This window comes from Octopus bimaculoides, chromosome 22, assembly GCF_046866305.1.
Source record: "Octopus bimaculoides isolate indiv1 chromosome 22, ASM4686630v1, whole genome shotgun sequence".
Classification (NCBI taxonomy): Eukaryota; Metazoa; Mollusca; class Cephalopoda; order Octopoda; family Octopodidae; genus Octopus; species Octopus bimaculoides.
Genome location: NC_142949.1, coordinates 39,808,286 through 39,822,323, shown reverse-complemented (window position 1 = coordinate 39,822,323; position 14,038 = coordinate 39,808,286). Strand labels below are relative to the sequence as shown.

The following is a 14,038-nucleotide window of genomic DNA, read 5'->3' as shown; positions in this document are numbered from 1 at the left end:
AAGCTATCGACTACCTCTAGTTTTTCACCCTGGAATGAGATAGGAGTTGTTTCCTGTTTGTTTACAGTCTTTATTGCACCTGAACATCTGCCACATACAAAAACTAACTTCCTAGTTAACCTGCCTTTGATATTGCTGCACCTCTTATGTGTCCATAGCTTGCACCGGGTACATCTTATAGAGTTACTACCTACTCCTTTTCTACATACTGAGCAGGGCCATCTACCTGAAGGGGTTTGTGTTTTATCTACCTTCCTACTTATTAGGATTTTGGCTTTAGCTAGGTTGACTCTAAGGCCCTTCAATTCTAGTCCTTGCTTCCACACCTGAAAGTTCTCCTCTAGTTCTGATAGTGACTCCGCAATTAGTGCAAGGTCATCAGCATAGAGGAGCTTCCAGGGGCAACCTGTCTTGAACTCCTCTGTGATCGCCTGGAGGACTATGATAAATAGGAGGGGGCTGAGGACGGAACCTTGGTGGACCCCTACCTCTACCTGGAATTCATTGCTGTACTCATTTCCAATCCTCACCTTACTGGCAGCATCTCTGTACATGGCTCGCACAGCTCTCACTAACCATTCTTCTATCCCAAGTTTCCTCATTGACCACCAGATAAGGGATCGGGAGACCCTGTCAAAGGCTTTCTCCATGTCAACAAAAGCCAGGTACAGAGGTTTATCCTTGGCTATGTATTTCTCCTGCAGCTGTCTTACTAGAAATATGGCATCAGTAGTGCTTTTACCTGGCACGAACCCAAACTGCATCTCATCTAAATTGATTCACTCCCTAATTAGTTGGGCTATGACCCTCTCCATAACTTTCATAACCTGATCTAACAGCTTGATGCCTCTGTAATTATTTGTATCTAAAGCGTCACCTTTAACTTTGTAGCAGTTGACTATGGTGCTGCTAGCCAACTTGACAATACACAATATTTGTGCATATATGCAGACACACATACTTGTACACACAAGCATCCATATGCCATGTGGGTTTCTGAAATAAAATTGTAGTGTATCAAAGACAGACTAAACATAAGGAAAATTGTCAATATCATAAATCAACCTGTTTATCCACCTGTCTGCTATTAACCTGTTTATCCACCTGTCTCTATTATCCAAGGTGGGCTCCAGTCCATCCACACTGAAATTTATCCAGTGATGAAATACATAACTGCCAACTTTTAGTGGGTGCCATTTTATTGATGCACCAGACTGGAATTATTAAATTTGAAGAGAGTATCTCTAGTTCAACAATTGTATATGTAATTTATAGTCCTCTATAGAACTATAGTTTTTAGATGTTATTTCAGTTGTGACTCAAAGAAAATGGTCTTACATCCCAGCCCAATGTACATATAAACGAGACAAAAAATATCTGCAACTCATTACAATTTATAACCCTCTCTCACGGTTAACTCATCTAAAACATCACTGAAACTTTATTCCAAAGTTTTCTCGAGGGGGACAAAAAATACTCTAATCCCATTCAGTTTCTGAAATATTCTACAAAGCTCATGAGTGGTCCATATTAACATCACTGGGATGGCACTACTTTTACATATGTACACATAATAGACTGTTAATCAGAAAAATGGCAATTTTTGATACAAACATTCAACCACCACAATACATTCATTGATTCTCTTTTTCTGCCATTATTTCAGTTTCTGCTCCACCAAGCAAGCAAGCCACATAATACTTGCATCAAAGCCCACCAAATGCACATGCCCCTCATCTTATTATGTCTACTGCATCACCTAACACACTCTAACACATTACTCAATGCTGCTTCTCATCTCACAATGGCAGCCTTCTCAATTTCCCTCCTTGCCCTCATTTCTTTTTTATGAGTCCTCAACCAGCAGAAATCCTAGCTGAACCACAGCAGTTACCAAACTGAGAGTCATCAAAGATCATCATGGGGTAAGGCTTTCTTCCTCTGATCAAACATACACACAGTTTTTTAATTTTCCATTGCAGTTTTACAAGTAGCACTTTCTAGAATGATTTAGAAGAGAAAATTTGCAGAATTTTTCATTTCTTACCTCAACTTTCTAACAAAAAAAAAAACAAAAAAACCTCTCCAATAATAAGGAAGTAAACCAGCCTTAAGTTGGATTTTTCTCATTATATTAAGATAGCAAGCTGGCAGAATTGCTAGCCTGTCAGACAAAATGCTGAGCAGAATTTCTTCTGGCTCTTCATGCTCTGAGTTCAAATTCTGCTAAGGGTAATATTTCAACCTTTTAGTTGAGCACTGGGATTAATGTAATTCACTTCTCTTTCCTCCTAAAATTGTTGCCCTTGTACCCAAATTTGAAACGACTTATCTTTCTTTATTCAAGAACCTATCACATATAAAACCATAACTAAAGAACTACCAACAAGCCACAATAAATATTGACTGAAACATTTTTGTTTTTATTTAACCATTGACCAACACTTGTTTCTGTTCTTTAATCTGTTTACTAGTTCCAGTTATTGAACTGAGGCCATACTGGGGCAACCCCTAGGGTGTAGTCAATTACATTGACCACACTAAGTGTTTATGTTATCAGCCAAGGACGGCAAAGTGAACCTGGATAAGATTTCCACTCAGTTTGTAAACAAATACTGCAGGGTAGGTTGATGCTCTACCAATTCTACCACTCACCTATTACCCAGGCTTTTAATAAAAAGTTATATACACACATTCATTCATTCATTCACACACGTGTGTGTATATAGTTCCATATGTACATTCAACTCAAAACAGTACTTACTTGTAGTATTATCAATTTATAAGTACACTGGTGTTACAGAAGCAGGAGTACAGAGTTAACAGAGTACTGTATGATGCCAAAAACATGGGGGTGTTAAAAGAGTAGAGCATTTAATTAGATCTCATCTGCTGTGACTAGGAGTATGGCAGTATTACAAGAGAGTACATACATTAATGAAATACTGTGTCCATGACAGCCAAGATAATGTTGCAAAAAGAAAAAAAATATATATCTAAGTATCATAATGTAATTAAGGATACCAGTAAACCTTAGGAGTACAGATTGGCAACAAAGATACCATAGAAGGCATTGTAGAGTAATTAATGAAATATCACCCAAAGTATCAAAGAATTCATTATAGAAGAATAACAGTGAGGCAAGGTTGAGGTAAGGTTGAGGTAAGAGTAGTTTTGTTTTGAAGAGGGTTAATAAATATTAGAGTCACTTGAGCTTCATGTCAGTCATAAACTGAAATACATAACTTACTCTTTTGGTAAATCTGGACACTCTGAGTTCCTGTTAGAAAAAAAGGCAGCTATAATACAAGAATACCTTCTACAAACCAATACATTATTGTTTGAACAAATCAACTAAAAATGTAAAGAAGGAAAAAGCAGCTATAATACAAGAATACTTCCTAGAATCTAAATCATTACTGTTTGGACAAATTAACTAAAAAAAAAATAACGATCAAATAATACTGGTAAATGACAAGTGACCAAGACCTTTTGGAGATATGCTGTGCTTGAGAAGCCCCAGCAAGCCAAGTGAGATTGTAGCCGTAGCCTATGCCAGTGCTGTATAACCAGCCCATTTAAGAGTACGCTTCAATCATTGGTCAATAAACTATGCTCGCGAAGACCTCTTGAGGCAAGTGAAATCTTTGTTGTGGCCGATAACAGTACCGCCTGATTGGCACCTGTGCCAGTGGAACGTTAAAAGCACCATTCGAGTATGATTGTGCTAAGGCCACTGACTGGCTCTTGTGCCGGTGGCATGTAAAAAAAAAAAGCAGTATTCGAGAATGGTCATTGCCAGTGTTACCGGACTGGGTCCTGTGCAGGTGGCATGTAAAAGGCACCATTTGAGTGTGGCCGATGCTGGTACTGCCTAACTGGCCCTCGTGCCAGTGGTACGTAAATGCACTTACTACACTCTCAGAGTAGTTGGTGTTAGGAAGGGCATCCAGCTGTAGAAACTTTGCCAGATCAGATTGGAGACTAGTGCAGCAATCTGGCTTGCCAGCCCTCAGTCAAACCGTCCAACCCATACCAGCATGGAAAGCGGATGTTAAATGATGATGATGATGATGAACTGTTTGTACACTTTCACCATCTCTTTTCTCTCTGGCTGAGACGGCCATACAACTTCTATTCATCAGAAAGACACCTGTGCCTCTTCGACACATAAAACCACCTCCCTCTCTACTACAAATCCATTTAGTTCTTTTTTATCTTTCTTTTTATTTATTACTTGTTTCAGTCAGACTGCGGCCATGCTGGGGCAATGCCTAGAAAAACTTTTAGCTAAATGTATCAACCCCAGTACTTAGCCTTTTCTAAGCCTGGTATTTATTTTATTGGTCTCTTTTGCTGAATCTCTAAGTTATGGGGACATCAACACACCAACACTGGTTGTCAAGTGGTAGTGAGGAACAAACACAGACACAAAGATACACACACATACATATGTGTGTGTGTGTGTGTATATATATATATATATATATATATATATATATAATCCCCAGTTTATCCACTTAGCTTACAGTTGAATATTAAATGTAATATTCAATACTTTTTGTAATATGTAATAAATCAGTATAATCATTGGATTTTATTATCCCTTAATGAGGTTTTTAACCTTTAATTGAACTTTATATATGTGTGTGTGTGTGTGTGTGTGTGTGTGTGAACCATGTCCACTCACAAGGGTTTGGTCATCCCAAAGCTATAGTAGAAGACACTTGCCCAAGGTGCCACGCAATGGGACTGAACCTGAACCATGACATTGGGAAGCAAGCATCTTACCACACAGCCATGCAGTTGAGGAGGCTTTTTCTTTGTCTTGCAAGTTACTTAGTGACGCAAAAAGCACCCACTACAATGTAAAATGGTTGGCATTAAGCAGGGCATCCGATCAAAAAAACCATGCCAAAGTAGAGACTGGAACTCAGTTCAGTTCTTGTTGAACTGTCCAACCCATACCAACATGGAAAAATGGATTCTAAACAACAACAATGATAAAGACGATGCCTGAGTTTATTTTAGCAAATGTTTTCAGTTTTGTGTTTCAGCTTTCAAGTTACAAGGAACACGCAATCAAAAACACCTTCAAACACTAAGTTCCCATTAACATAATTAATGCAGAAAGCATGAAATAAAATTGAAAAAAGCTAACTAGAAATAATAATGCAAAGAGCATAAAACAATATATTACAGAATAGTGAATATTGTTGTGTTGATTGTGAAGACATAACTAAAATATTAGAAACTAAAAAAAAAAGAGTCGCTGGAAAGTTATGAAATCTCTCCATGAAACTTTTAAGCAAGAACTCACATAGCTAATTGCTGGAGGGAAGAAAAATTAAAATTCCACCTATAATGAGAAGTCATTAACAACAGTTCTTATGAGGGAGAGGGGAGAGAGCTCCATCATTGAAATGGATTAAAAAATCAAATAGAAATATGCAGTGAAGAGTAAATCTCATCTTTGGTAATATATATACTGATTAGTTTGTAAGGTAGATTGCAAAGAAGTGCTTACCTATCAGAGGCACGGGAGTAGATCTTTGGAGATCCTCGAGTTATACTTGATTTTATACGAGGTGGTGGTCGCGGTGGCTAAAAAGCAAAAACCATCATTATGATGACAAATGTGTGTTTGGTGCTTAAATTTATTAATAACTTTATTAATAAATTTATTAATATTAATAACTTACAAATCCAAGATTAATGTTGTTTTGTTTTATTTTTACAAGTTGACAACAAAAAAAAAAAAATCATCAAAATACATGAAATATCTCCAAGCATTTTGACAATCCAAAAAACAACTATTTCTTTAAAAAGAAAAGTGAGGGCAGTTGTCATATCAAGAATATATAAAAATGGAAATGTGCAGTACTAGAACCTTTCCAGAACACAGAAAAAAAAAAAAAAAAAAAAATTAAGCAAGCCATGACAGTGCTGCAACCAGGCTCCAACCAACAAAAGTACTAGCAAGCCAACAAGAGAGCTTCTATGTAGCTTCTTGAACTGTTGGATAAAAGAGTCAAACACCTTGCCACATCAACACATACACAAAACACATGCTGTCAATTTTAAATTGAAGTAAAATTTCTTCTACAATAAAGGTGTGACATACATGTAAAGTGATGTACCAGACATCTTTGCTTCTGCATATAAGGACTTGTATGTTGCTACCAAACATTCAATCAGTTTTACCTATTTTACAGGGAGAGGGGAGCAAAGCTGAATGACATTTCTGAACAACAAAGAAAATGACATCAATTCTTCCACTTCAAACCATTTTTTTTTTCTGTTCAGCATTAGACAAACTTTTCATCCTTCAGTCCTTGTTCTTCATTCACAATTTCGCTTCCTCACTCAGTCAGCTCCATACATTCTTGCAACCCCTAACGCTATCCACACTCCATTCTATTCCTCTCTCTCTCCTATTCACCTCATACCTTGAAGGTTCACTCCCAATCCTGACTAGCACTACTTCTATCTCTCTAGCTCCACTCTGGACACTCTCTCCTCTATAATATGAGCAAACCATGTAATAGCTCCTCTGCACCAAGAAACCTTTCCTGCTCTAGCACCTTCTCTCATACTTTCCATCTAGCACAGAACTGTCTCCCTCTAGGTCACAAGAATTGCTAAAGATCGTTGCCAGTGCCCCTGGACTGGTTCTTGTGCGGGTGGCACATGAGATGCACCATTTTGAGCGTGGCCGTTGCCAGTACCGCCTGACTGGCTCCTGTAGGATTTTCGAGCGAGATCGTTGCCAGTGCCCCTGGACTGGCTTGTGCGGGTGGCACATAAAAGACACCATTTCGAGCGTGGCCGTTTTCGTGCGGGTGACACGTAAAAGCACCCACTACACTCTCTGAGTGGTTGGCGTTAGGAAGGGCATCCAGCTGTAGAAACTCTGCCAAATCAGACTGGAGCCTGGTGTTGCCATCCGGTTTCACCAGTCCTCAGTCAAATCGTCCAACCCATGCTAGCATGGAAAGCGGACGTTAAACGATGATGATGATGATGATGAATGCCTTGAGAAGACATTCAACTACATCCACTGGTGAGGATCCAGCTCAAGAGTTTTTAAGAGCATGGAGTTACCCCTAGTCACCACTATCTCAAGTCTGCTCTGGCTTGGGATAAGAGTACTTGTCAAAGGCTCCAGTTATAGGTCAAGCAGCAGAAATCGGTCCTGTGGCTAAGGTATACAGAACTCAGAAGAGAGCATCACACAGGGCCATTAGTATACGGACATACCCTGATGTCACATGAACCAGTTCGCTTTCCTAAGGGTTAACCCTCACGGGTAAGCATGAGAGAACAGGAGACTAGCAGGATAAAGTGTCAATAAACCAGCACAAGGCAATGGGAAACCAATCTGCTATCTTTTCTAAGAGAAATCTCGAATTTTTTGACTTTGGCATGGTGGTCTGTTCCATGATCATTGATGCCTGTAAGAATGGTACATGAAAAGTAACAATGTTCATAATCCAGTTTCTATAGCACTGTTAACAGCTGAACCTAGTTCATGTCAATTCTTTACTACTACTACTACTACTACTACTACTACTACTACTACTAGAGTGGCAGCAATGATGATTACTACTACTACTGCTGTTTACAGAGAAGAATTATACTCCTTATCCATGATATTTCAAACAAGACATACTGAGTTGATGGGAAATAAATGTCTTGGCCTTATCAATGATAGAACTTGAGCAACAGAAATCTTAGTTGATAATTAACTAGCATTCTGTTAATTTAATCAGCCAATCTCTCAGAGCATTATTTCAAGATAAAAAGCATTTAATCTGTGGGGCGCTCTGCCTTCTTATACTGGCATTTATACATATGGCATCACACCTTGCTTCAATGTATACAATAGTAATAGCATTTACTGTTGTTATTATGCACAGTAAAGTACAATACTGGGGAAGTGATTGTATTATATTTACAACAGAGTAAGTATGTGTCCAAGTACATATGTGTACATATGTGTGTGTGTGTGTGTGTTTGTGTGTGTGTGTGTCCAAGTGTGTCTATGTCCAAGTGTGTAAGTGTATGGATGTGAGTATGTATGTGCACAGATCAATTGCAAAGTTCTTGTGGTAATAACTTTCTAAACTTGTGTTTTAAAATTGCAACCAGATCGTTAGTCTTTTAAATAGAGAACCAACAGTTACAAAAGGAATAAAATTTCTTTATGGGTGTTTAACATGCATTTAAGATTTTGAAAAACTGTTAATTCTGATTTAGAAAATATAAAAAAAGACAACATTGTACAATAATAAATTGAAACATTTATCATAAATTCAAATGGCAAGTTATGCTGTTGCAGGAGGAAGGGAAAACAGCAATACACACACACACAAAAAAAAAGAAAAACAGTGAGTGAAAAGGAGGAATGGTCAGAATTGAAAAAAAGCAAACAACTCAATATCTACAGAAGAAAATAGTGATCCCCCCACCACCACCACCCTTATTCTTCAGAAAAGAATCAATTTGCACAATATCTTATATTTCTTAATATGAAAGATGTCACTAAAGCCATCAGCCTAACTGTTGGTTTTACTTATAGAAAGTGTATTAAACAGCTACACTTATAAATTTAATATATACCAGCTAATGAGGGGGCTTCTACATGGTCAATCAGACAGCTAGAAATTACAGACAAATATTCCCTACTGATACACTACTGGATAATCTGACAGTCTGATGAAGCCAATCAGCAGTGAAACTATGAAGCCACTGTCAACTTCTCCCATATAAAGATTAATTCTATAGTCAAATTAAATTTGAGTGTGCTCTCAATTATCTATTTGATAGCTTTTATAAAAATTCTCAAACATGTATAGTACATATGTATGATTATCATATATATGAGATGAAACTACTCAAGACTAGATCTGTTGTTATTGTAGTATGATAATGCTGTAATACAATCTCCAAGATGCATTATGAATTGTTTCTTGACCTTACATTTCTTGTTTGTTCAACACCTGTTTTTTTCAGGCTAACATGGTCTGAATGGGAGAGAATTAAGGCAGTTTTTTTTTTTTTGCAGTTGACAGTTCCTCCCTTACCAGTTTTTCAGGTATGGGAATTTTTATCCTAGAAGAATTCAAAAGTGCAGAACTAACGGCTGATTTATTGACAAGTAATGTCAACAAACATCATTGGTTGAAGCTGTTATTCAGCATGGTTTTGTAAACGCTCATAGACAAATCTGAACGCATACAAACAGGCTTCTTTCGGTTTGCATCTATCAAATTTCTTCACAAAGAATTGGTTGACACAGGGCTTTAGTAGAAGACACTACCCAAAGTTCCATGCAGTTGAACTGAATCCAAAGCCACATGATTGAGAAGCAAACTTCTTAATCACAAAGCTATCCGTAAGTCAGTCATATTTGCATAAGTCACTCTTCAGTCATATAAACAATCTATGACCATCTTGAGTGGAATCGAACAAACAAGAATAACTGTTTTGATAATAAGAAAACAGATGTTCCAGCTTCTACTACTCAAGACAGTTGTAGTTTGTTAAGACACCTAAAGAGTGAATTACACAAATATTACACAACATCATGAAATGATTCCTAGTGTGTCTTGGAGAGTGTTATTTCTATCATACCATCTATCAAAAGAGGTATTGTGATTAAGTCAAATATACCAGGGCTAACACTGCAAACTAAACCAAAATTTGCCACTGCAAATAGTAGTATATAGATCCAGATAATGAAATACATTGTTAATTGTCTCATTCAGTCTAAATATAATAGAGTCTAAAGAGGGGGAGATATTAGTCAGAACATTGAAATGTGACACAACAGTACCATATTTGGATTTCAATTTTCAAGATCATGAAAATCCTTTTTTAAAATTTTTCGAATAAAAACAAAATTTCAAAATGATTATCAAAGTAGCCAGAGAGAGATGGTTAATTGAAAGATAATTACAAAGGTTTATGTAATGTAAGCATTTACAAAAAACAAAAAGGGAAAAGTTTTAACAAAACGACTTAATTTTCAAGACCCTTTCGATATAGTTATTTAATGATTCTCATCTTACCCTCAGAGACTTTAATTCAGAAGCAAGAATTGTGGAAGGCTTTATTCCTCCAGATCGGATTTTCAAATTTGTGAGTTTATTACTTCCAGGAATCAGATCCTCCTTGAAAATTAGGATGCGGAAAGGAAAGGAAAGCAGAAATAAAATCAAATATCTAACAATTGGATAGTATTAGAGACGTGGCAATGTATTAAGAGACCACTGATCAATATTAAATGGTCATAGCCAGAGGACTACAATGGATGGTTTACTGTCAGTGACCAATCTCCAAAGAGGCAGACAAAAGCAGGAATTATGGATTGAATTTACAAGTTTAGTGAAGGATTTAAATTTACAATGTTGATTATTTCTGACATTCTTATGACATTAGAATATGAGGATTATTGTCATTATTATCATCAGCATCATTAATTATTGTTATTTAAAATTTGTTGTTTGGGTTTTGGCTTCAGTTGTGCTACAATTTTGGAGAAAGAAGAAACACCTGTAGATTTCCTCCATGATGTCTATTCACTGTAAACAAAAATGCAAAACTTTTTTTTCCTTTTTTGTATAAGTGATTATGAAGAAGATTGTTTGCAAATGTGAGATCAAATATCTCAATCAATCAATCAACCAATATGAACTTAAAGTCAATCAAATGACATGCTTAGGTTATGTCAGAAACAAAACAATGCAAATTTTTCATGTTAATAGGAAAGGAGAAAAATTTTTGAATTCAAATCAGGTGGGTTTTGGAAAAATTCAATGCATGCATTCTTTGTGTACAAATTTCGCATATGCACACACTGTATATATATATACAATTTCCATGAAGGTAAATTTTTTAGTAAGAAAATTAAATTTCAAACCAAACTTATTGAAGAATTTTGGTTAAAAAAAACATGGTAACAGAATACAGTGGAGGCAAAAAAGGTGGAACTGGAGGTGAGAGTGCAACAACCACAAATATATTTGAATACCTTGTAGAAGTCTTCAATTTTAGATTTAAGCCCTGTATAAGTTTTCTTACTCTGGCTTTTCACCTGTACAGTAAAAAATAAATAAATAAAACAAATAACATTCATTGGAATTGCTTATAACTGAAATAAATATGAATTTCAATAATGTTTGACATTAATCTTTAAGTTGACATCAACATAAAGAGGTGATGTGAATTGGTGAATCCATAGTTTGGATCTTGGTGAAACAATATTTGGGAGCTTGTAAATAAATGTATTGTAATACGATTGATCTTTGAGAGCAGAACATGATAGAGCAATACAGAAGAAGATCACACAGGTAGGGGATAATATAACAGTGTAAGTATGAAGACCACATGGAGACTGTGTACAGGTAGAGAGCAACAAAAGAGTACAGCAGACAAGGAAACCAACAATCACACATAAGAGATGACAAAGAAATAAATAATTATCTCATGAAATTCATTAGCGTACAACTGTTTCCACTATAAGATGCAGTGGACTCATAGTTGATTGTCTGAGTAACACCCTACAGTTTCCTCAGAGCCTCAGCTGTAAGCTAATGAAGTTCTTAAGACAATTGTTTATTCTTTTGTCATCTCTTTTCTTATTGCTGCTCTGTAATTGACTAATGCTTTGTTCTGAAGCATGCCTGTATTGAGTTGTGATACTAACACCAGGTTATCAGTATCGCAATGCCTAAGCAAAATAATAAAACACACACACACATCTATACATATGAATTGATGTATCAGTAAAAATTATAGACACACAATGGTAATAAAATAAAACAAAGTACATGTTGTAGTTTATTTATTTGAATGATGCCATTTGCACTGTTACTTGCAGTTTCTACATGCTAAGATTTTTCAGATGGTAGAAATATGAGGAAACCATCAACATTCTTATGAAATTCAAGATAGCATGCCAACATAACTACTTCATTGGATGGAGCAGGTCATATGACTAAATAATGAATAACCAATAAATGAGTTAAGTGGGGTAATTCACTAACAATTATGTTAAATCACGTTGAAAACAAATGTTAAAGAAGTGTAAAAAAAAATAATAAAAATTAGAAGATAATTTAGAAGGAAACTAATTAGAAATTTGAAAGGAAGAATATAATTGAAAATGTGATTGAAGTGAAATAATGGAAAATATGATAACTTTGAAGAGATAATTATATTATCACAAATAAATAAAATAAAACATTAAGATTAAATAATTAAAAGAGAGAAAGAAAAAGTATTCTTCCCTGCATCTACAAAGTGTTTGAATTCCTGGAGGTGATACTTTTAATCATTAAGCTATGAATATCAAGTTCAAGTGAAACAATTTTACTCTGTAAGCTTACTGTCTTAATATTTATTAAAAATATTTCACAGCTGTTTCTTGACTTGAGTTCTTTAATAGTAACTGTGGCTATTATCCATAATATTAACAAATGGTTTGATATTTTTATGTTCCTATTTTTTCCAGAAACCATTTTTTTACTACATGGTAATTAAATAGGAATTGAATACCTGAAAAGTATATTCATTCTGAATTGAAAAAAAATTGTAAGTGCTTCCATCAGAAAACTCAAAATTTCATAAAACGACAGTGATGATACACTTCTTGATAAATCTTGTGAGAACAGTAATCACCTAAAATGTGGTTTTAAATCTAGCTAAAGCCATCTGTTAAATCATATGTTTAGTGATGCAAGTATTGTACTATTTGCACCACTAAAAGAAAGTTTATTCCATATGATTAAAAATATTAAAATCTGTAAATACAACCTTCTCCAGAAAGAACTAATGGAAAAAAATTGAAGTTAGAAAATCAGAAATATGATACCTCAACCTGATAAAACAAAAAATAAATGCATATCAGATAGGCTGTACTTTGCGTCATAAATATATTTCTTAGACAATTACTAATAATTACATCACCCTCATCATCATTTAACGTCTGTTTTCCATGCTGGCATGGGCTGGACTGTTTGAGTGAAAACTGGTAAGCCAGGGTGCTACATTAAGTTCCAATCTAGTTTGGTTTCTATGGCTGAATGTCCTTTCTAACAGCAACCACTCCAAGCGTGTAGTGTACATACCACCAGCATGGATGCCATTGACCTGACATTGGTATCAGCCACATGCTTAAATGGTGCATTTCACATGCCATCAGCACGGGTGCCCGTCAACTGGCATTGGCATTGGCTACAGCCAAATTGAACAACTTTTCATGATATAAATAGCTCTGTAGGTAGATCACTACTGATTTAGCTGACATAAGCAAACCACTTTTCACCTGTTGGATATTTTGTACATAAACTAACTGTTCAAATGATTAACCCCACCACTAAGAACAGGTTTCGGTGGTCACATGAAAAAAAAAAAAAAAGAAAAGGAAACAGAATTATCCTTGAAGTCCAAAATATTTTGCTCTTGCCTCTGTGGAACAATAAATTAGATGTTATCAAATTGTTTAAATTGATTTCCACAATATTTGTGCCAGATTCATTCATCTCAATATATTCATTATGTATAATTTTCTTAGAGATATTTGGATAAATAAAAAAAAATACCAAATATCTCTTGATATCCCAATAGGATTCTTAGACTGCTGAATTCAGTTATGTTTTCAGCTTATTCCTCTTATATAATTTTAAAAATTGTTTTCTAATGTATAAATGGTCTATATAGAAATAAGCTAATTTTACAAAAGCATAGCCTGTGAATAGCCGATAGATTTAGGACAAACTTGACACAATTTTTTAAGAATATATGCTTCAAAACCAGGATTGAAGCACAGACAGCTACTAAAACTAACTACTTACATATAACCCTTGACTGCACAAATTCTTACCTTGATCATAACCTAAGATATTTAAATTCACAGGCATTTTAATCATCTGAGAAATATTAAGAAGTTAATCTAGTTCCCAGGCAATAATTTGTAATGGCATTGATACACTAAAATTCTCAATAATCACCAAAGCAGGGTGATCAAATGCTT

General features: G+C 35.4%; 1 protein-coding gene across 1 annotated transcript in view; it reads right to left on the bottom strand.

Annotated features, from left to right (window-relative positions):
* Positions 1 to 14,038, bottom strand: part of LOC106881781 (uncharacterized) — an 83,964-nt gene that overhangs the window by 11,275 nt on the left and 58,651 nt on the right. Inside the window, exons 10-13 of the mRNA XM_089339586.1 lie at positions 11,036 to 11,098; positions 10,074 to 10,175; positions 5,528 to 5,604; positions 3,251 to 3,280 (exon numbers count right to left, since the gene is read on the bottom strand). Coding sequence (XP_089195712.1) covers positions 3,251 to 3,280; positions 5,528 to 5,604; positions 10,074 to 10,175; positions 11,036 to 11,098 — 272 coding nt within the window. The remainder of the gene's footprint in view (positions 1 to 3,250; positions 3,281 to 5,527; positions 5,605 to 10,073; positions 10,176 to 11,035; positions 11,099 to 14,038) is intronic.